Source organism: Poecilia reticulata, chromosome 1 (genome assembly GCF_904066995.2).
Source record: "Poecilia reticulata chromosome 1, P_reticulata-male-v2, whole genome shotgun sequence".
Lineage (NCBI taxonomy): Eukaryota > Metazoa > Chordata > Actinopteri > Cyprinodontiformes > Poeciliidae > Poecilia > Poecilia reticulata.
This window is the reverse complement of record NC_088830.1, coordinates 19459891-19484080: the sequence shown is the minus strand read 5'-3', so window position 1 is coordinate 19484080 and position 24190 is coordinate 19459891. Positions and strand designations below refer to the sequence as shown.

The following is a 24190-nucleotide window of genomic DNA, read 5'->3' as shown; positions in this document are numbered from 1 at the left end:
CGGTCTTTATGTATGAGCAAGCATCGCTTTTGTCAGGCCAAGTGTCACATTGCTTTAGTGAAACTGCAGAACAAAAATCTGCCACTTCCTTGGATAAAGTGTAGCTACAGTGACATTAGCAGCTCTGTGTTAGGAATCACTGTTGCCATGATTTTTTTTTTCTTTTTTGCATCTGATTGCTTTCATACCTAACAATTATGTGTGAAGCAGCTGAAATAAAACAGGGTGAAATGGTGCAAATCTGCAACACACTGTTTGTGAAACAAAATACATGCAACTTAACAAGAACTGATTCTTCCCCTAAGTCTATATTCTTCCAGTTTTCAATCTTTTCACATTGAGAAAACACACTTTTTTTAAAGCCCTAAACAAATATATATTTTTTACTTCCTTTTTTACTTTTTTGAAATTTATTCAGTGACTCATAGTAGAATTAACTTGGAGACGAGATTGGATCTAAGACTAGTCAGAGCTGTGACCAATGAGAAGGAGTGTTCCTCTGTTCAGTCTTAATTCATGAAACCTGCTCAATATTTAATATGACTGTAGCCATGCAGAGTGAAAAGATGCGTTGAAAAGGAGCAAGCGCCAAATATGCTAGAGCAGTTATTCTATAACCCTGGACCCAATCTAGATCAGAACAAAACAACAAGTCAATGTGGAATGCAATTGAAATTTTTTATGACTACAAAAAGGCACTTTATTCATTATTGCATGAAAATGAATTAAGTTAAATCTGTTTTTCCTAAAAAGCAGGCTTTCCTCCCATTTTTCTAGAAATATTCTTGTAATGACAGCATGATAAAAGCTACACTGCTTGGCATTGACTAACTGTATAGCAACTGTTTTAATGCCTTATTGTGCATTGAATCATTTAAATTCATGTCATTATTCTTAGATGACCATTAACACCAGGTTATGTTGTTTGATGACAAACTAACACTAGCAAAATTGGAGATGACTGACATCATTCCAGTTGAATTCACCGACCCTTTCAGTAGCTCATGCTAAAGCAGAATGTCAAATATCTCTTCGCATTTGACACACAAGTTATATAAGTAACCACTTCAGAACTCCACACTCGTTTTGGACAGGATCTCATTTAAACAGAAAAGTCGCAAAAGCTGCCAGGCCACAGGTGGAAGGAGTCGAGCCATGACTCATGTAGGCTAAGGTAGTTTCTTCCATAATAAAATGGAAGAGTTGCTGCTTTTTGTATCACTTACCCAAATGTTGTTTTGCTCATATTATAAACAGTCGGTCACCACTCCAGAACTCTTTAGTCCCGTACAAAAAGGCCCATCATGTTGGGCATAAAGACAGGGTTGGGTTTCAGTGGCATTTTGACATTTCCCGAGGGAAACCGAATGATGTGCTGGTAGTGTGTGAATATTCTCGACTTCTTTTTGCAGCTGCTGAAGCCTGTGGCTAAAAAAGACCAGTGTGAGAGTTGAATAACATCTAGTGGCTAAAACAGAGAGCAGGAGACCGAGATAAGCAACATCATTTCCAACTCCCACAATGACATCAGGGGCCTGGAGATATTAGCAAGCCTAACAAACAGACCAAAAGATGTTGGCTGGCTGTATTACCTTCCAAGCCAGCATGGCATGCAGAGATAGAGGCAAAGTTTGCTTGAAGCTGTTTGTTTGTAGATGAACTCCTACAGGAATCACACCGACCAGACACTAAACGGGAAAATAGTCCCGTCCTGTGCCATAATTTTTCATTTCATACTCACGAGCGGAACGAGAAAAGATATCCTTAGCTGATGTTAAGCAGTCCCTGAGAAAATGTTACTATGTCTAACATTCATATTCCTTATCAATAGAAACACATATTCATACCTCACCGCTTTTCTATTTCATCACATTAAAATCTGAAAAATTATTGAGATTTTACAGTGCTTAACAGACCAACGCACTACATAATTATGAGGACAAAGAAAGCTTAAATTAATGATTTTAACGTTTTTAAGCCTCTACTCCACAACCCTTGCCTCAACAAGTTGAAAAAAAAAGTAAAGTGTCCTTAGGTTATTAAACACCTTCTTGCAGATCACTGTTTAGGCCTTCATCAAAAAATTTAGAGTATGCTCACCTACCAAAACATGGTCGTCTACTTAAAGTGAAAGGCTTGGTAAGGACAGCATTACTTACAGAGATACATGGTAACTCTGGATTAGCTGCAGAGGTCCACAGCTCAGGTGGGAGACTGTCAACAAGACAAGTAGTCCTGCAATCAGTCTGGTCTATAGAAGAGAGGCAAATGCAAAATATATTTTTCTTTTCAAATTCTATGTATAGTGCTGACATGCATGCCATGCGGTATCTCCTGTCACACCCGCCACAGCAGCCTAATTTTGAAAAGTCATGTCACTGTCTCAACTTGTGATTTATGAATGGCCAGACGGAGCTCAAAGGGAGCTCATCCCTGGGGATTTATGGCAAAAATGTTTTGTGAAAAGAGGCTTATGTGTGGTGGAAAACTGTGGAGATGCTTTTTATTCCCAGTAGAGGCAGGGAAGCTGGTCAGAGATGGTGGGAAGTAGGATGATGCTAAAAATAGAGCAATCCTGTAAGGAAACCTGTTACAGACTGTACGATCTGTAACACCTTCCAGCACGACCATGACGCTAAGCAGCAAGAGCTGCAACTGCAAAGCATATTCATGTGTTAGAATGGCAGGGTTAACGTCCAAACCAACTGCTAATTGAGTGTCTGTGGCAGGACATGAAAGCTGATGTTCACTGATGCTCTCTACACGAGTGACAGCTGTAACCACAGTTAAAAGTGATTCTTCAAAGTATTAGCTTTGAGGCATGAATGCTTCATACCTTACTTTCCAGACTTCCTGAGGACACCGGTACCCTCATGCTTGATTGGATAACATGTACAGTAAGTGTTTTTTTGCAGTGACAGTTAAAGAGTCTAATGTGTAAAAACTATTTAAACTTCCCTTCTGCTTTATAATTTTGAGGCACTTTTTGTTGGGCCTGTCTAACCTCTCATAAAGTATTGAAATTTGAGATGGTAAAAATCACAAAATGTGAAAAAATCAAGGGCTTATTTTCAAATGAAGTGAACAGTGCTACTGTGTTCACAGTGTCAAGTAATACTTTACCAGTGCAGGCTTATCTGTTTCAGCTGTCCTTTCTGTGGGAAGCTGAATGGCGCCATGTGTACTGATGGCGCCATGTACCTATGGCGACATTCAGAGCCAAAAGTATACAAAACCTGGCAAATCAGATGGTATTAAGTTCACGTCTGGGACATATTACACTGAAGACAGGTGCTTGATCAAAGTGAATCAACGCCTGAGACACCTGACAGTAGACCCACCCAAAAGATGGCGTCCTGAAAATGTTTGTTGCCTTAAGAGAGGAGAGATGGTTACATCTGGGCTGCCTGGCAGTATTACTAATAGGAACTAAAAAACGATGTGATAGTTGCGCTAACTCACCTTGTTTCATGTTATCATTTCTCACCAGGAATCAGTGACCACAAGAAGAATGAAAGAAACAGATTCCAGGTGACAAAAACCAGCAAAGTGCTAGATTACTTATATAAAACAGTTGGTCACCGTGGCTCCAGAAATCACTTTTTTTTAGCAGCCCTGCAAGTTCTGCCTTTACTCCATGGACCTAAATCTTCTGTGACCACTTTCCATGACAGGATCAAAAGCACCCACTTGGCAACATAAACACCTAAGAAATATATTTCTGCAGTTATGACGTAGCAAACTGTAAGGATTAAGATACAATAATTTCCAATGTTGAGAAATTGTAGGAATAAGTCATTAATACTTTCAATACTTTGAGGATTTCTTGTCCCATTTTTATAAACGTTGCTTGCTGAGACACGCTGAGCTTATGACTTTTTTCAGCTTTTTCTTTTTAACAAAAGTGCCAGCCAACAAACAAAATCCAAAAATAATAGAAAGCTTGAAACAAGTTAAATATGTTTCCTTTAATTCTGCTGTGGTTATTATTTTCCAGCAGACTTGTTTGATTACTATTTGGAGTTCTGCAGTGCTTTTATTCAGAGTACTTTGACAGTGCAATATTAGTTAGCTCTTCACCCAACACTTTGTAAGAGTAAATGTGGATATCTGTTTTTGAAATGCTACCGTTATTATTTAACAAATGTACATATTTCACTGTGAATCTTTGCCTTCTATCAGGTCAGCTGCCGGATGTGTCCTGAAAACTAATATGGACTCCAACAGATGAAGGAGCCTGTTCAGATTTCCCCTTAAATGAAAATGTCTTTTCAGAATTGAGATTCTGTTTGATAGACAAACATTCATAAAATGATAGCAAACTTTGTTTATGTAATTTATGAAAAGTCAGGGGAAAAAAACTGACTGGAATATTTTACTTGTTCTTTTACAGATTTTTGTACGACAATAAAGATTTAATGCCACAGCACAAAGATGTTTGGATGTAGTGCATCTTCAAAAGAAAGTTATAATCCTTACTGTTGTACAGGGACTAATACAGAGAAATGTTTGATCATAACAGATCAAAGAAGATTAGGGACGTGAGCTGTTTAAGACCTAGGAGGCATTGCATTTCTTGCCTTTTTATTTCAAAAGTTAAACTAAAAAACTGGGCACTGCAATCTTTTTATGTCAGTTTTAAATTATTTCCGTTGTAAGAGACAATCATGCCTTGTTAAAGACATAGAATTTGGTGAAAGTGTCTATGTTCTGTGTTTTAAATAAAAATAATAATTAAATAATTTAAATGTTCAAAGTCAAATAATGACAGAGTCTTAAAAGTAGCTGCATGCTCCATTTTTTAGCTAAAAGTTGGAGACTCTTTTTGATGTAGTGTAGTTTTTTTGTTTGTTTGTTTGTTTGTTTACAATTCCAGCTGTCTTCTGAAACAGACCCAGATATTAGCCCATAAATTATGTTTGGCTTCAGATTACTTTTATCTTTATTCATCTAGAGCTAATTCCTAGTGCTTTGTAGAAAAAGAAAAAAAATAAAGTATATCTTTCGCATTTGTTCACTTTTATGTAGTGCAACTCTATTCCTATGTTTGGCAGTTTGAGATTTAAAATTATGTTCATTCAATCAAGAAGTTTGTTTCTGACCACTCAGAAATCTTAATTATGCGACTAATCTAAATAGACATTCTACATCTGTCTGTTCACATATAGAAATATATAAATTTATATGTAGAACAGAAATTTTTTCTTTCTTACCTCTTTTGCTTCAGGTGTCCACAAATGTCCTTTGGAATAATTTTGCATGTCATTTGACTGACTATTTATTGAGTTCACTTTGAACTAAATCCACAGTTGCTGTATTGTCTGTGGAATACAAAAACAGAAAGAATGAAAGGTGCTTTACCTTTTTAGAAAAGATGAAGTTTATGCAACTGAACTTTTTCACCACTGAGGTTTGATTGGTTTGTTTTCTTCTGACTTTGCTTTTGTGCTTCCTGCAGACACCAGAGGAGTTGGAAGATGACTCGGACTTCGAACAGGAGGACTATGACACTCGCAGCAGGACTAGCGTCCAGACTGAAGATGACCAGCTTATTGCTGGTCAGAGCGCTCGGGTGAGTGGGTAATCACTTCCTTCTGTGCTCCACCTTTTCACATGTGCCCCAGTTATGGAACTTGCAACAAACAAGAACAGGGAAAAGCATATCTATTTTTCTTGGATAAAGGACAGGCAGTCTACATAAAAGTTGTTTTTTTGTTTGTTTGTTTTTTTCCAACAGTAACGGTAGCTTTTATGGTTTAGATGTAGTTTGAAGTGATGTCTGTCGTGTTCCCAGCAGCACATGAATCAGCCCGTCCAACGTGTTCCACTTCTGCAGCATTTAACAGATTCTAACAAGCGTCACGATTTGAAATTAGCACCGTTCAGGGATGACAGGTGTAAAATTGCAAATCACAAACAAAGAAGTAATTACCAACCTCCCTTCAGACTCTCCCCAAAATGTGACACGAACCTTTGCCAAGGCCCCAGTTGTGATCGCCAGGGTCTGGGCTTTGTTGCACATTAGCAATTTTTCACTTGGGCCCAGCTTAAAGGACATTAAGAGGGTATCAGTGCCTGCTCCCCTCCAGCAACACAGTGTCTAGCGGTGTGCTGTATGTTGAATGGATTGTGAAAGGCAGAAGTGTGACTTGGCTCAATGCCTCTCCCTGTGGCCCAGGCGAGACTCGGTACTGCCTGCAAACATTGGGGTAATCCACTAAAAGGGGGGAAATAAATCCAATCAAATCAGAAGCCTGTTTTAGCTAAATGTCTGTAATGTGCAGCTACTACCTCCTTAATGATGTCGTTTTTTTTATTCTCTGTTGGAAAAATCTTAGTACATGAGTAGAAGGCAATCTTTTCTTCCTCAAGGAGCCATTAGGAGCAATAATGTCAAGGTGTTTAAAGTAATTCATAGGGCCACTGTCAGCAAACTACCTCAGCAATTTAATACATTTACCACCAAATCCACTGGTCATCTTTAAAAGAAGCAAAACCTAAGTCAGCTTCAAAGCCCCATGGTGTATTTGTTGAGCTAAAGCATTTTTATAGCCACTATGTCTACATTTATAGTTAAGTGGGCATTAGTGTGTTATTCTTTTAGTTTTGTCCACTCTGAAACTTCCAGTTAATGGAGACATGCACATTCTTAACATTTTAGTTTGAGCTGCTGAGCTGATGTTGAGACTTTGACTGGGCCATTACGATGCCTTTTTTTCTTTTCTTTTTTTTTTCTTTTCTATTCTTTTCACAGTCTTTCAGAAAGCTGGTGTGCTTGACCCAGTTTATCTAAAATTGGGATTCATGCCCCAGTTTTAACATTTAGCTTGCTAACAGAGACATGTTGAGTCTGAACTGTAGCTTTTGATTTTACCTGGTTTTCTTTGCTGTATCTTTGAATAATACAGTCTCATTCCGGTATAAATATGCTAGAATATTCCCTTCTGAGAAGGACTGGGAATCGTGTCAAAAGATTTTTCTTTTGAAGTTACTTTTTCCACTACAGAATAGCTCTGCACACTTGCTCGATTTCTGTTAGCAAAGTCTATTTGATAGTGACATTTTAATGGAGCAGTTTTGATTAAAGAAGTAATGACATAGCAATTCTAGAAACATTCTTTTGAGATTTTGAATTGCTTCTAAGTTAATGCTTTCTTTCAAAATGTAATATTTTATTTGTTCAGTATAGCCGTGTATACAAAGTGTCTAATTGTATATTTGAATAGAATGATAATTGGTTTTCAATATGTTTCACAAAGAATAACCCAAAATGTGTGTCTGTTTTACTTATTTACTTTGGTTAAGTCAATACTGTGTAACCAGTTTTCTTTGTAGTCAAAACCGCAAGTCTTTTTGGGGAATGTCTTATGAACATTCATTTTTACACTTTGATTTTGTTGTCTTTGGCTGGGTCATGTGAATATGTTTTGCCTGAAGCCATCACATTGTAGCTCTGGTTGTTTATTTGGGGCTATTTTCCTGCTGGTCTCACATCTCTCCGTTTTTTTCTGTTTTTTTGTTTTTTTTATTTTGCCAGAACAACATCTTATGATGTCTAGCAAACCTCTGAGTCTACATTTTACACAGGTGGATCCCCTTTTGTAATTAGGTGATTCTATTTTGGAGTTTCAGAAAAACTGGAACCGTAAGCGATCACATTCCATGCTGTTTGTTTTTTTATTGGTTAAAAAAAATAATGTAACTCAATTATAGTGATACAGCGTTTTGCATTGGTTCATCTCCAAAAATACATTGATTTTGAGGGTGTAAGAAGACAAAGTATGGAAGAGATGTCTTGGTAATATATTAAAAATGCTTACTAACATGTAAGCATCTTGTTAAACTTTAGTAGATAAAGTTTAACCTCAGATCTTTGTAATGAAGAGGAAGTTTTGGCTTCCTCCAAGAAAGACTGTGGGGGTTCTGGGTGTGAAGTACTTTGGTTTGTTGTATTTGTGCTCCCACTAGGGCTCCTGCAGTGTAACATTGCAGAGCCATCTGAGCTAAGATGCACCAACACTTGTACACAAAAGAGCTGTACAGCACCAAACTGTTAACTAGTTTTTCTGGCACTCAGCTAAGCTGTGAGTGGGCAGCGTTATTTGAGAACAGTTTTAAGTTGCAAAGTGTCCCATTTCTTGTGACTTCTAACTGTAATACAGTGATGCAGAGCGGATTAAACTGCATTAACACATGTTGCAAATATGTTTGGATAAAAAAAATAAATAAAACGGATAATATTTTTTCCTACTTGTACATATTTTCCCCTGTAGTAAATATCTGGCATACTGACAGTATTTTTCACAGCTAGATGTGTGCTGTTTTTCTACCAGCCAACAGTGTCATGGCCTCTGAGATTAAAATTTAAAACACGCACAGGGCAAACACATCCATAAAAGATGTTGTTTTTTTTTTGTTTTTTGTTTTTTTGCTGTAAAGCAGTGGTGATTTGCACAATCTGCTCCAGTCTGTGGTGTTAGGATAAAGCTCGCTGTCCTCTTACGGTCATGCCAAGTCCACGCTGGTGCTCCGTCTTCTCTTTCAAACAGACAAGGAGAGTAATCCATTTTCTCCATAGGAGCTGACATGAGCACACTGAGGTTTACAGTTGTGATCCCTCCAAGCCCATCCAGTGCACAGATATCATACAAAGGACGCTTACAGTATGTGGTATCTCAATTCTTCTCTGCCTCACTGTTCTCTCAAGTCTTTTGTAACATCAAATCTAGTTTAAGGCTTTCTCGGGAGCTTATTCTATTTGTGTTTTGCCTTGCAAAGGGCTTCACCTTTTGCTTTCTTTTTGACCATGAGATGATATAAAAACAAAAAATATATAAAAACAAAAAAAGAGGTAAATCATCATTCTGTTAAAGAATCTAAAACAAAACCTTCACTTGTGTGACATGCCATGGATGGTTCGCAGGCAGTCAAACACACTGTAAACATTTTTGAAACGCTGTGATTGGATAGCTTTGCTGATAGGTCATCCATAAAATTGAACCCTGAGTGTCTGGGCAGTTTATTTCAAATGAAACAAATTAAAGTCATTTCAAAACGCAGCACTTGGTGAAGAAACCCGGAAAGCGCTCTAATCCCCGCAGACGTAGCCTAGTCGCAGAGTGTATTGGCGCGGCTCTCCCTCGGCTGGATTTGCCACTATGTTAAGCTCCCAAGGCCCGCTCCTTGTTGTTATCAGTAAAGAAGGGGAAGGGATTTGGGGATAAGTGAATTCTAGAGAGCTACTGGGGGAGGCGGCTGAGATGGGGGGTAGGGGGGGGACTGGGTGCAGCACCAAGAGCATTGCTGTGCTCCTCTGACGTCCCAATTGGCTCATGTGTTTACCCCTGTGCTGTGCAGCTTTCCTTTGTGTTCACAAACCCTTTCTCTGCCTTCCTCCCTGACACGCTCTCTTTTGTCACACCATTTTAGAAGTGAATTGCTATACTAACCAAATCCCTGACTCTCTCTCCCCAACCCCCCTTGAACCTATTTTTCAGTCAGGGAATTTTCAGTCTTTCTCCCCGAGACTTTTAGCTCCTTTTATTTGTGTGGGGGAGCAGCCTGTCCTGATTTAATGCGCTGCTTTTGTATAGAGATTGCAGTGAAGATTCCCTATTTGACTCAGAGAATTAGCCACACATAGAATTATTAATAAATCTCTGTTTACATTTGCACTATCTGATTCAGAACATTGGCATTAAGCAAAAATCACACATGGCCATATCTATGATACCAGCTGTACACACTTTAGAGTTATTATAGAAATGAGTGAGTCATCGATTACTTTAACAGTTGGACACAGGGACTATATGAAAACTCAATATGTGAATGACAGCCCTACTGACCTGAGCTCAGTCGGTTCCGATGAATGTCACAGCACAGTCAACCGAGCTCCTGGTGATTAGGCAGCAATTACCGAGCAGCTTTGTTTACATTATATTTTTGGCCACATTGGACATGCGCATGTAATCAGCAAACCACACCCCAGGGTGCCACTGGCATACCCAAACTTCAAGCTGAGCGCACAAGAGCTTATGAAGAGTCAATGGGCTGAAATTAGTTTTGTTGTGTTTACAGAAACACTGCGATAAAAACTGGTTTTAGATGAAAACAGAAACATAAATAAAACATTTTTAAATCACAGTTATTCTTGTTGATGGCAAAGCACTTAGGGAGGATTATAAAGAGTGTTACATTATTTCTTGTTGTGTCTAAACTGAAGTTTAATGTTACTTTCATATGAAGAAATGAAGAGCTTTTTGTGTAATATTAAGTCCATGTTTATGAAGTGTGTGTTCTGTTAAAGTGCACCATTTTGTATAGTTTGCAAGTATTAGGAAAAAAGGTTTGAAATTCACAATATTCTGATTCATCAAGACATGGTATTCTACTTTCTCGTTTGTTATTGGGGCTGGGGGCTCCCCTTCCTAACTACACAAGGACAAATATAGAATGCCATAAACACAATGTATTAATGCCCCCAAATGGTTAAATATTCATTAGCTGAATTATTTTGAAAGGTGAGGAGTTGTCATGTCATTTCACGGTAAGGAAAGTGCAGTGGAAAAATATTTACCGTGTGTTTAGTTACTTTTTTCTTTTTTTTTTCGGTTTCTCTTAAATGTTTCAGGTTATAGCCCAAACATTAGTATCACATAACTTGAATAAATCTATAAGAAAGCCTCAAATTAGGATTTTATTTATTATTGAAAAAATATTAATCCAAACCAAAACGGCACTATGAGAAAAAATAATAACACCGCAAGTTAAACCATGAATTAACTGTGATTAAACACATTTTTTAGTACAGTTTTACCAGTCAAACCAAGTGCTAATTAGTGTAAATTCCTTCTGTGAGTGGTCATTTATTAGAAAGTGAATTTGCTGGAAGAAAGCATTTTAATACTGTATTAAAACAAGGAATGTTATTGCAGAGCCGGCATTTTAAGCTGTCTTTTGTATATTTTATTGCAGATTAGTAAGGTTCACATTATCTACTGTAAGAGAGGCTGGTAGTTATTCCCTAAAGCATGTTGACCTCTTTTTGCTGCAGAAAAATTAAACGTCTGTGGAAGAAATCTTAAGTGCACCTATTACACTTAAATAACATTTCAGTGTTCTTTAGTAACTCAATTAAGGAAATGAAGGTTACACATTTTTCTAACCCTGTTTCAAAGACCAGATGTAAAACTAAATTTGTATTCCACATTATCAGCGGCATCATTACTCCTGCTATGCATACTTTTGTTCAAAGAAATCTCAAAGTGCAACAATTCCACCCTGACTGTAGTCAATGTTGAAATTGGCCTTGAGGTATTGTTTCAAAAATGCTGTCATCCACCCACTTTTCAAAAAATACAATTGTCTTGACTTCATTTTTAAACAGCTCATTGATACTTAAACATAGCTAATATTGAGTATTCTTTCTTCAGAAAGAACTTTCACACTGAAGAGTGTTGCAGTCTTTTAGCTTAGAAATGTTGCATTCGGGTGTGCTGTGGTGGCGCAAGGGTTAAGCACAGTCCACATATGGAGGTCTCAGTCCTTCACGTGGCTGTCGCATGTTCGATTCCCGGCCTGGCAACCTTTGCCGCATGTCTTTCCCTTCTCTCATTATCCACTTTCCTGTCAATTAACTATCAAATGAAGGCCACTAGAGCCGATAAAACCTTTATTAAAAAAAGAAACTTTGCATTCAATGACTGCCAAAATAATGAACGTTTGAGTTTCTTCACAGCTGATTAAACAAAATAGAGTGACTGACTCTCTCTTTATCAATAATTTTGACTCAAATTATTTACCTTAAAAAAATTTAGACCTGCCCGACAAATGTCAAATGTCAGCTATATTCACTATTTTGAGAATATAGCTGATTCTCAAGATAGAGAACTTTACCACAAAGTCCTAACTTTGAGGTAAAGTTAGGACTTTTGAAATGATGAATGAAAAGACAGATATGAAAAAGTATTGCAAGTTCATCTTACGTGGGTCAAAATGAGTAAATTACAAAACGTTTGCAAAGCAGAAGATTCATCTTGACCAATCTGTACGTTTCTCAGCTATAGAAAAATCCAAATTGAAAAGCAAGGGAGGGACAACCATTACTGCATGAAACGATTATTTGTTTCTTTTTCCTAGCATATACTTTTCATTAAAAAAACAACTTGAATGTAGATGACTTAAGGGCTTTCTTTAATTACTGAGTTAATCTACAGCAGGGTATTTAATATGTAAAGCAGTCATATATATTAGATGTTCAATTATTGATTAAATGAATAAGAGTACTGCTGGCCCAGATTCCCTAATTCACAACAAGTCAAAGCAAAACACGCACACGCCCCGCAGTGGTAATATGTGATGCCTTGCTAAAAATCTAATGTGTGTTTTAAATAGTTCCTTCCTTGCTGTGCAGTCTAAATACATATTAACTTGGTATTTGTTTTAAATGCAAGCAGTGTTTTCACCCCCCATGCTGTTTAATGGGATTTGCCTCCATGCTGTTGTTTGTGTGTCCTGGTACGAGCAGCAGAGGAAATCTACACTGGGCTTGAGGGGGCTACTTTAGCTTGTTTGTTTATGCCAGGCATTTTTTTTTTTTTCTTTTCAACTAACCACCACGAATGCGCCGCTGCACTCAGAGAGCGATCAGAAAGCCTAAACTCATCGACGCACCCGTTAGCTGCTGATGAGAAAGCTGGGCCTCTACGCCTTTCTGTTTATGCCTGTAATTTCAATTTTCTGTTTCCCATTGTTTCTCTCCCTCCGTATTTTCTCTGAAAGAATTTCAGGGGGACAAATAATCCACTTTTTTTTCCGTTTTGTTTTCATTTTCCTCCTGACACGTCTACCAGGGGATACAAGCAAAGTGACGCGCAACTCACTGTACCTCCCCCCCCACACACACACACGCACACACACACACGCACACACACACACGCACACACGCACACACACACACACACACGCATACACGCCAACTAGCTTGTGAGAGAGTCAGGAAGGAAAAGGGATAAGGAGGACTTGGGTTTTTATAACAGGAAAAATGACAGTTCTTTGGAGGACAGTGAATAATAGGTGAGGTTAAAAAACTAATAGTGACTTTTCTGTTTTTTCCACTGTACTCGTTTTCAATCTGCGCTTCTGGAGTCAATATAATCGACCTAATGGAAACCAAGTTACTCTTCCTTCCACCTCACCCTGCTGACATAATGTTGAAAAAATGCATTATTCATTCTCTGGTCTTAGAGGCAAGGTAATTATACATTTATCTTCCAAATAATACTAGGTCCTAACTGTGCCTGTGACCTCGCCACAAGATTTATGCCATTTTGGACCTGCCCCCAAAGGCTGCTACGAGAGGAAATGTATTTTCACAGCCGGGGAAAAAACTATGAAGGCAAAAATGGATTTGCTTTTATGGTTATAAGATGTCAAGGGTTTTGAAAAGGTCCCGTCATTAAATACAAAGTCAAGAACTTTATTTGAAAGTGTTCTTAAAGGGCAAGATGACAGAATTAATGTTCAAGTTTGTAGTTATGCAGTTTCTTAAAGTCTTAAAAAAAAGGGTGCTTTCGTCCTCCTTTTATCTTCATGCAGTAGGCACTTCTACTTACCTAATCCCTCTACTTCTTCAACATTTTCTTCATTTTCTATTCTTCCCTCTTCTCTAGTCTTATCTCTTCCTCAATTCCTTTCCTTTATATTCCTTCTCCTGAGTCATGTTGCCAATTTATTCTTCTTAGCTTTACCTTTCTGGGGTCTCCTCTACCACCTCTGATGCTTTTGTTTTTCTGTGTTGCCTGCAGGCCATCATGGCACAGCTTCCCCAGGAGGAGAAGGCAAAGATTGCCGAGCAGGTAGAGAGCTTCAGACAAGAGAAGTGCAAGCTGGACGCAGAAGTGGCCAAATGGGACGACAACGGCAATGACATCATTGTGCTGGCAAAACAGATGTGTATGATCATGATGGAAATGACCGACTTCACCAGGTAAAAATGTCATTATAAAACATTCAATGATTGTGTGTACTTTTACTCATCTACATTAAAGTGCCAACATGCAAAATGTAGTGTGACAAACATTTAACATCATTCACCCTAAATTCACTATTCCTACAGTAAAACAAGGCAGTGGCTGCATCAAGATGAGGGGATGCTTTTTTTTTTTTTTGTCAGACGATTCAGACTTTGCTGGAGCAGTTTTTATATAAGAATAGCCGAAAATGACAGTATCAACTCGGGTAGAGACAAGAGGACCAAAGACATACAGCGTTTTTCTGAATGGATTTCTACAATTTATTGAACAGTAATCTGAATTGCTCTAGCACAAAATATCCTTTGAAAATACACTGAGGTTTGCGCTCTTAAAATGATGAAATCTGAAAAAGTCGAAATGTTACCAGAACTTTTGGAAGACACTGTATATTCAGCAAAAAACGTTTCTGATTTCCTCCTTCTAGGCCCGAGAAATTCCCCAAAAACAGTCTGATGCTTGCTGACCCAGTTCATTGAGTTGTGATCCCTTACAGTTAAAAGACATGGGATAAAACAGAAACAAGTCACTAATTACAAATCAGAGCAGTGATTCGTCATGAGTGTGTGTGCCTGTGGTGCTATGACTGCACCATTAATACTTGATGTTGACCACACTCAGACTGGCACACGCAACACATATTAGCTTGTGACTGAACAACGACAAATTTCCTTAGTGGTCACAACTAAATGGTAACATAATATGAAGCGTTACTATCAATGCTGCTATCTCAATGTAGCATTGTAACATGGCCAGGACGTCATTATTAGCACACAAAACTCATGCCTAAAATAAGCTTTGCTGTATTTAGCATTATAAGCAACTAACCACTTTTGTGGTTAGCTGCGGTTTCACTAAAGTGATTAGCTGGAAGTCATCATGACCTTGTTTAGCAGCTCCACAGCAAGTACAGTGACGCAATAGATAAGAAAATATTATAGGCAGCAGAGAAATATAAGCAGACTGAAAAATATAACCCAAAAATAATGTAAAGATATTTATATTTTGCACTTTAGACACTCAACAAACAAAAAAGAGCTAAAAAGTGGATTTTGCATGATACAGCCCCTTTAAAACACAATCTAAAAACTTGCATTGCGTTAAGCACCCTTTATTAGGATAGTTATATAAAATGCAGTGCAGTCTTTTGTCTGACTTTGTGTAATTTATTTTCAGTAATAATACAAATGTTCTGTGAACTGCTGTTGCAGTTATTAGCACTGTTGTCTGGTTTCAAGAAAGTTATATGTGCAAATGCAGGTTTGGGGTTTTTCTGTATGGAGTTTGAATATTTAGTCCATGCATGCATGACTTCTCTACTGACACCCCAGTGATACCACCCCACCCCCCCTTCCACAATCCAAAAACCTGCTAGATAGTTGGTCTCTCTAAAATTACCCTTAGGAGTGAGCATGTATCCATGGTTGTTTGAGTTGTGTCTCTTCGTTTTGCTCCGCAATGAAGTGACATTTCTAGGGTATACCCCAACCTCTTGTCACCTCTCATTTATTCTGGCTCAGACAACTGTTACAGTTTGCCTTACAATAAATTGTACAACCCTAATCAACAGTTTAGGTTGGGGAATTTGTGTACAAAGGTGTGCATTTCTGAAATCTGACTATTAAAATGAAAGCTAGTTTCAAAAAAAGGCTCTACTGGCGAAACTGGTAAAGGCCCCCAAAAACTTGAAATACATTTCTCATTTACCTTATGCTTTACCATTATGCACTGCTTTGTGTTGGTCTATCACAATAAATCTCTCAAATACTTAGAAGTTTGTTGTATTGTGACAAAGGGTATGGTTTCCTTTACAAAGCACTATGTATTTCAGACTTACATATCTATCCTTCATTTTTCTTTTCCTCATGAAAAATACACATTTTGCTGTTTTTTGGTGGATTTCATGTCTTGTGTTACTGGTGCTATACTCAGTCCTAAAGTTTTTCATTATCAATGGCTTTAATTCTTCCCTCACAGTCCTCTGTTTCTTTTCCTTCTTACAGAGGAAAAGGCCCCCTGAAGAACTCCTCAGATGTGATCAACGCAGCGAAGAAGATTGCAGAAGCCGGTTCCAGGATGGACAAATTGTCTCGCGCTGTTGCAGATCAGGTAGCTCCATAACTTAGTTTGTGTCTGTCACTATCACTCTTTGTCTTAATGCATTCCTGGGGGGTGTGAGTGTGTACCTGGTGGAGTCCAGGCAGCTGGCAGGAGAGCAAATTTTTAATTTAGAGTAAGTGGGCATAGCCAATGGAAATCTTTACTGTGAGAGTTGATGAGCGTAGCTAGAGTGGTAGAGCTGTGCTGCTGGATGACTTTGTCTCCCAATGGAGCCCACACAGAGAGAGCAAGACAGCAGAACCAAGTTGTGTCTCTAATATAATTAGCTTCCAGCCGAGGTGATGCATTCATTATCAGATGAGTACCTCTCTAAAACATGCTGACAGACCATTTTCAATATCTAATCAATCAGTTCTGGGCTGAGGGACGATGGGAGAGAAAAGAAATAGGTGTTTATGCAGTGTAGGTGTATGTACACATAATGAACTGGGAGGTATTTCAAAACTCTCCCTCCAGGTAATGCATAATGCTCTTTTTCATTTCATCTGCCTCTAATAGGAAGTACCGATGCCTTGGCCTCCAAACCCACTGATATGCTGAGACTGCCTGTTGTCTTTGTAATTGCAACTGCTGTTGGCTTGCAACGCCTTGGAATAATTACTGTTGGATTCAATATCACTTGCTGAGCTTCTGTGCTAGCAGTGTTGAGAAGAAGAAATGTTTGACCAAAATCATCTTTTAGAATTGAAATCATTGCGTGCAATTTTGCAGCCACTGCTGTCACGATGAAGTCTACGAGTTTTTTTTTATCACAAGACCTTCGTTAACTAATTATATTCTAGGTCACCCTCTCTGTCATCTGCCTTCTTAATTTGCTTTGGAAAATAACCATATTTTTGTGGGCAGTCAAATGAAAAATGTAGGCTGATTATTCAATCTTCTTTTAATTATTTTGTAGCTTTCTTGACATCTTAAAGCCCGTTCAGTTGATAAAAAGGTCAGGGATCTGATTTTTAAATTAGAAGTGTTCTACAGTTTTTATTCCAGTGCTCTTAGTAAACCAGAAAATTGCATTTGGTTTGTGTGTGGGTGTGTGTGTTATTTGAAGCCTTTAAAAAAAAACTCATGTTCACACCAAAAGATATACTTTCCTTAGAAGATGCCTCTTTAAGACTAATTGAAGTTATTTGTTATCTGAAGCATTCTTTCCCATATTTCTACACCAATTTGTCAAAGCAAGAACCTCTAGATAGATCAAAGCCTTTATTAAAGAATTAGCCCTGCCAGTCACAGTTAATAAAAATGGAGTGCACCAACATATGCTTAGGAAGTTATAGACCGATGTACACTCATTTTCTATTTTATTAGCGACGTCTTGCTAGTATCATGTTCTGTCCCTTTTTACCCTATGATGTTGAGAACAAAATAGATGCATTTTCCAGGTTTGCATTAGTATAAAGAAAAGTGTCTAATTCCAAAATGAATTATCTGTCAAACATTGGGATGAGCAACACGTACATGTGGGTGATTGACAGAGCTAAGACCCTCCCCCTACCTCTGATTGTTTGTTTCTAGTTAGCACTGAGAGCCATTACATATTTCAGCTTTCAGTCCAACCTTAGCTGTAAGTACTTACTAAGAATTTAGGAGTGACATCAATATGACCACTCCCCTCATGTCAGACAAATCAAAAAGTGCACTTCACCTTTGCTTTTATCACATATACTCAGGGATTTTAGATTTGCTTTTATGTTTGTCAGTATTACTCTCAGGTCCAAGGTCCTGTAGCAAACAGGTGGTTTAGACAAGCGAGAAAAAAAAAAAAAAAAGAAAAGACGTTTGTCTTTAAATATGTTGGAATACACGCTTTTATTACACCAGTATCTCCACATTTTGTACTCCCTCTGTTATTGTGACAGTAATTTTCTATTACCAGAAATATACCAGCAAGTCTTCAGCTGCTGGCATACTGTGAAGTGTCTGCTAGTTGTTGGAGCCGTAGAGTATGCAAAGCGTTCAGCGGGACAGGAGGCAGCTGCAGTCAGTGCTGACACTGTTTAGCTCCAGTCACACCATCCTGAACATATTGCACTGCACAATCCGACTCTGAATTCTGCTTTGCTACACTCCCTCCTATGTATTAACGATCACCAACAGGGATGTGTTTTTCTGTTTGTCTCGGATGTAACCGCGCTTGTTTCTACTTGAATGTCACACCTGTTGTTTAGCCCACACTTTGTAGCAAGCACTAAGAAGCTTCAACTATTTTGTTTGTGAGTGTGTTCACTTGTTGGCATGTGGACTGCCAAATGACAATCAGTGTTTAACAAGGCTCGAGTGGGAGGGAATACTGCACGCCATGAGGCAAATCTCTTGAAGAACCTGTGTCGGAAATGAACAGTTTGCTGTAATAAAGAGGCCAGGTGGCTTGCCATTTTTGATTCTCACTTTAACATTTCTTAGCCCAGGCAGTGCTGAATATGCAGAGCCTTCTGTCACACTTCTAGAGACATCAGAGCTTTCCGCTGGACAAAGTGGAATATAAGGGTGTTTAATTTTCAGCATGTGTTGACTATCTCAAACATTCATTTGTGGCCAGTGACAAGTTACATTTACTCAATTAAATTTACTTGTGTGAGTTTTTTGACATAGATGTGCATTGAGCTTTGAGTTTTACTACACCATACTTTTTACTTGTACTTGAGCAACAACTTTGCTGTGAAATGTCGCTACTCTTACTTGTGTGTAATTTCTGGCTACTCTGCCCACAGTGAGTAACTTTACTGAATGAAGAAGATCAAGCATGTTTTGTTTTGACCAACCACCCATAGTTTGTTAAAGTGAGATGTCTCGTTTGTACACAAACTTTATAATTTTAATGTTATTTTCTATCTCCTGAGCCTGTTGTGCCATTTTTAGGTCAATTGAATATAAAGTTAAAAGTGGACGTTGTCACTGAGGGTACCTTACCCTGGTCTAACATATATAGACATTACTGTAAGTATTGGTTTCAATAGTTTTACTTTGAAAATAATTGATTCAGAAAAAAGTTTGACTGGATTTTTTTTTCACAGTAATGTATTTATTTATTATTTGCAAATAAGTTTATATTTTGTCCATCTAATTACATAATTTGTAAATATTAAATCATATATTATTACATCAAAACACTCGGGTACTGAGCACTGGAGTGACGTTTTTACCAAATACTTTTGAACTCTTGTGTAACTTTTTTGGTTGCTATTTTGTTCTTTTTACTTGAGGAAAAATCCATTGAAGTTGTGGCGCTTTAACTTGAGTATAAATTCTGGCTACTCTCCCCACCCAGGCAAGCAGAACAGAAACGCATAGCTTATTAAAACCAAAGACATCAGTTTTATTCTTTATCACATCGTAAAAACATGCAACAAAAGCAGATAACATCGATTCCCTGTCCTTGTGCATAAAGAAGACAAGTATTTTGCATTCGCACATTCTTGTAGGTGGGCTTGTTGAGAACACTGCAGCTTGACATTATGTAGAAATATATTTCCGCTATTCTATGTAAGTAGTAAACCTTGTCAGTCCTATTGACGAGCACAAGAAGACAAGAAGACAATTCAGCCTAGAATGATGAGAGGGCAGCAAGCTTTTTCATAGTCATTTAAATATTGTACTTGACTTTGACAAAAAGGCTTTTGGGAACCTCAGTCCCATAATGTCTTTCTACCCCCATTTTCTATGCTTCTTTCTTCTATCTCAAGCACTGACACAATAAATAATGCTAAATATCACATGTTCTTTCATCACAGTGGATAAGTTGATATCCGAACATATGTAGATGTATTAGACTTTAATTTTTTTGATAGTTTGTGTGTGTTCCATGTACATGGAACTCTAGGATGCCATAAGCAGTACCTATAAAAAGTCTTCACTCCCTTGCATGTTTACACTTTTATTACTTTAACAAATCAATCATGATCAACATAATTTGGCTTTATTCACCTAACAAACTAATGAAATAAAAACATTTAACATAGGTGACTGCATAGCATGCAGCTTTACCAATACAGTAAAGTAACATAGTTTGCTTTGACATAGTAAAGTATCAGAGGATGACTGGATGCAGGACTGAATACCTCCACCTTGTTCTTACGTTTTCTTCAGTGACAGACATCTGCATCCTAAATGAACAATGGAGCGTTTTCATCAAATCCCAGTAACTGTAAGACTAGAACATCGTTGCTCCCAACAAACTCAGTGTTTACATACATGCTGGTGTTTGCACAATTTTATTAATTTCAAATAACATTTCTACTGTGGTCTGCACATCTCTGTTGCTGCACAGCAGTAAGTGCTGCATTAAATGCTGTGCAACCCAACATAAAATATCATAAGTATTTGCTGCCTAACAACTTAAGTTTTCTTTGGCAGAAACTTTGGCTGTTTCTGAAATTCATCTGGAGGAGAGGAGGATATGTCTCTGAAATAACATTTATTCCTTTCTTGTCTGCTTCAACAATGCTGCCAAATCTTTGTGAAATGTTCTCTTCTGCAATCTCAGTGGGTGTCATTCAGCTGATTACCATGTAGGGCAAAGAGTTTGATTCATATCACTCTGAGACTGAAAGCATCAGTAACCCCCTGTGGCCCATACGGGGGGTGAGGTTGAGATGGGGTCTAGGGGAACGTAGTGATTGACAATCAGGGAACATTCAGTTTTTTGGGCTGTCGTTTCTTCTGTTTTACTACGAGGAATGATTTAACATTTTGCACCAAATATTTCAGAGCAAATCTTTAGTGTAGGATTCAATAATTTTTAAGCAATTAGTTTAATTAATGCAGCGTATGGCACAGTAGATATTAAAACTGTGCAGAGAGCTATTCAAAAGTAGTAAAAGAACAACATTGTAACTGGCTACTGTGCTAATTTTCATGGCTGATGAACATGGGTGCTCCACTTGTTGACAAAAAAAAAAACATTATTTTATTGAAATATGTGGGGTGCTTGTCATGTGCAGATGTGTACAGTGCATGTCTATTGGTATGAATGGTGTATAATACAGTGCTATTCTGTGCCTGGACACATTACATACATTGACTGTATCACCAACTTTTTTTATTTTTTTTTTATTTTTAATAATTATTTATCTTATGCTGAATGTCCAATTGTCTATGCACAGTGTATAGGACCCAAGTGGATAAATAAATATTTGATGAATTAAAGTGGATGTGGGTCAGACTGCTATCAGATTGAGCCACTTTATATGCTGAGGACAATGAATCTTCATTGGTGCATGCAGAATGACAGTAAAACGAAGCAATAAATGAAGTAATGCAATTTCCTGCTATAGAACATGTATACATTTTGAAATGCATGTCTCGTACATGGTCGATGTATTTTATACGATGCTGATGCAGCAGTTTCAAAACAATCCTTGGCACTTTGGGTTTGCTGAAAAGTAAACAGCATGTGCTACATTAGAAAGGTGAAGCGCTGCTTACCTACAGCAGAGTATTCTTCCAATAAAGATGAAAGGCAAGGCAGATGCACAGTAGTGGGATTGGGTGTTGATATGAATAAACATCCAAGTAATCACGTTTCTTTTTTTTTTCTTTTTCATTTAAGTATCGTTTTATTTAGCTTTCAGCTTGAGCTCTGAGTACAATTAAGAAATCCTTTCAAGCGTCAGGTAAAGAAATTATTTAGTTGACTAAAATGCGTACAGCTAGACATCAAGGTGTTTCATCATTTGTCACATAAAAATGCAGGACTCCACACGCAAAGTCCTTGTGGCTTGCTGACAGCAGTGAACCCCAATGTGATGTGATGTTCTGTGTAAATAAAAGACTCTTTGGTAAAAACAGAATGCAGAGTTTAACAGGCACTACTGGTTGTTAGCGGATTCAGAACAAGATAAGTGTAGCATTGAGCATTGCTTCTGCTGAGTCAATGTATCTAAGCCCGGAAATATCAGCTTGTCAGAATATTGAGTCTTTGTTCTTTGTATAGCTTATGTCATGAAGTTATGAACGTTTACGGGGTAACTTGTCCACATTTTTTCCTTTTTAAAGTGTTGGCATATGTCACCCTGTCAGAGCAGATCCAAAAGACAGGAGTTCAAAAGCTGCTTGAGAAAGTCTGCGAAACTAGGAGAATGCTTTTCATTTCTGTTTCCTTTCAGGATCTACATGGCATACGATGAATTATAGCAAAAACGATAAGCAAGTGTTAACCGTTTCATTCTGCTTAAGTTATGAAATCAGCAGTTCTGACTCTTGTAGGAATACAGTATGGAAGATGGTGGAAGACTATCTCGGGTTTTACTGGGTTTTTTTTTTTTCTAAAACTTGATTTATAGCACAGGCTTTTATAATGTTTAACATAGCTATATAAAAAAGTACACCCTCTTTTGATTCTCAGGTTATAAGTACTTTGTCTAGGAAATATACCTTTTAGTTGTTGTAATTTTAGTATTCATAGGTAGACAAGTAGAACCGCAAACTAAGCACCCTATAAATCAAATAGTAGTTTTCAAGTGTGCTGGGTATTAATTCTTTTCGCCATATTGCTCTGCATATTAATACAAACAGCGTGTCAATATTAATTAGCTATTTAGTCAGGTTATCTGGATAAAGGTAATCAACCTGTGCCTGCTGTTCACTATATTGCATTTCCTGCTCTTGAAAAATACTGTATTTATTACTGTGAAAGGATTCACTCCTAATGGTCTTGAAATAGCCTTATTACTGTCTCAGATTGATGGGTAGAAATAATAGCTTTCCACAATATTGATTCCAACCTGCTGAGAATCAGTTATTTAAGTGCTTTTGATTAGTCACAACTAGTTGCTTTTAATCATTATTCTTGAGCAGTAAGGGTTTAATTTTCTCCCTTTTACTTTACTTTTTCTAAATAAAAAGTCTTATATGTAATATGTAGCGTGTTCCTGTTCCTCTGAGGTTACAGTTGCCTTATGTTAAACCCTGCTAAGAGCCAAAGGCTTGTCTTTTTACATAAGAACTTAACATTGAAAGAGGGCCTACTTTGTGACAGCTTTCCATTAGAGGGCATGTATCACTGTGTGTATCTGGATGTGTCTGTCACTGTGTTGTCCATATGTCATTCGTCATTCGTTTTGAATGTCTTGTTTTTTTCTTTCATTAGATATGTATTGTATGCCCCCCCCCCCCCCAAAAAGCCATAAACAAAGATAAGAAAAAACATATTTCACGGCTGCAGCTTACAAAATGAAAGCTTTATGAAAAAGCTGTTCATCAGTATGAGGCAGAACACTAAAGTTTTTCTTCTTCTTCTAAAGGATTTTTGCTAAATATTCATGATTAATTCTTTTTCTTAAATTAGGCATAAACAAAAGACAAAAAGACTGTTTCACAGAACAGGAACCACAGTGGCATTTGCGGTCAGAGAGAATATTCAGAGGGTCGAACCAAGTCAGGCGGTAAAGCAACGAGTGCTTTCTGACTAGTCAGTAATGAATTCTGCTTCACCGTGTCAGACAAGGAGGGGAAATGTAAGAGCTTCAATGAGCCCAGCAAAGTAATAGGCCGTACAATTTATTTACATCAACAGGGAATCAGTGATAGCAGTGGACTATTAGTCAGCCATACAGTGGGAAACAATCGTGTCATGTCTGCATCAAACTCGCCTGAGGCGGTGCTGCGCCTGTATGTGTCCTCCTGGGCCTGAAGTGTTGTTAGTGGTGATGCTAGCCAGGAGTGGCGATGCAGCGATAATGCCCAGTGAGAAACATCTCCCCTCAAGACCCCCGCCGCTCCCGCAGCCCAGTCCTCACCGGTTGCTGAATGAGTTAGCAGCTTCAGATCAGTGTCACTTAATGTGGTTCTTTACAGGACTTTACAAAGTCCCATTCCTATAGTTGTAGAATCCACAGTAAAACCTTTAGGGCTGAATTAATTGGATTAATCGTGATGAATCAGTTATTGAATTAATTGTCAACCAATTTAGTAATGGATAAATCGTTTATCTGGAGCATGCAGATTTGAAACAGTTTGTTTTTCTGAAAGAGCACGGTCAGAGGAGTCTTTTGTTTGTAAAAATGCTCAAACAGAACTCTTCCAGTGACATGTTTAGCAAC

General features: G+C 37.9%; 1 protein-coding gene across 2 annotated transcripts in view; it reads left to right on the top strand.

Annotated features, from left to right (window-relative positions):
* ctnna2 (catenin (cadherin-associated protein), alpha 2) overlaps window positions 1-24190 on the top strand; it is a 322747-nt gene that overhangs the window by 292054 nt on the left and 6503 nt on the right. For both annotated transcript variants that reach the window (XM_008413693.3, XM_008413702.3), the window contains exons 14-16: window positions 5459-5572; window positions 13806-13987; window positions 16034-16139. In XM_008413693.3, coding sequence (XP_008411915.1) covers window positions 5459-5572; window positions 13806-13987; window positions 16034-16139 — 402 coding nt within the window. The remainder of the gene's footprint in view (window positions 1-5458; window positions 5573-13805; window positions 13988-16033; window positions 16140-24190) is intronic.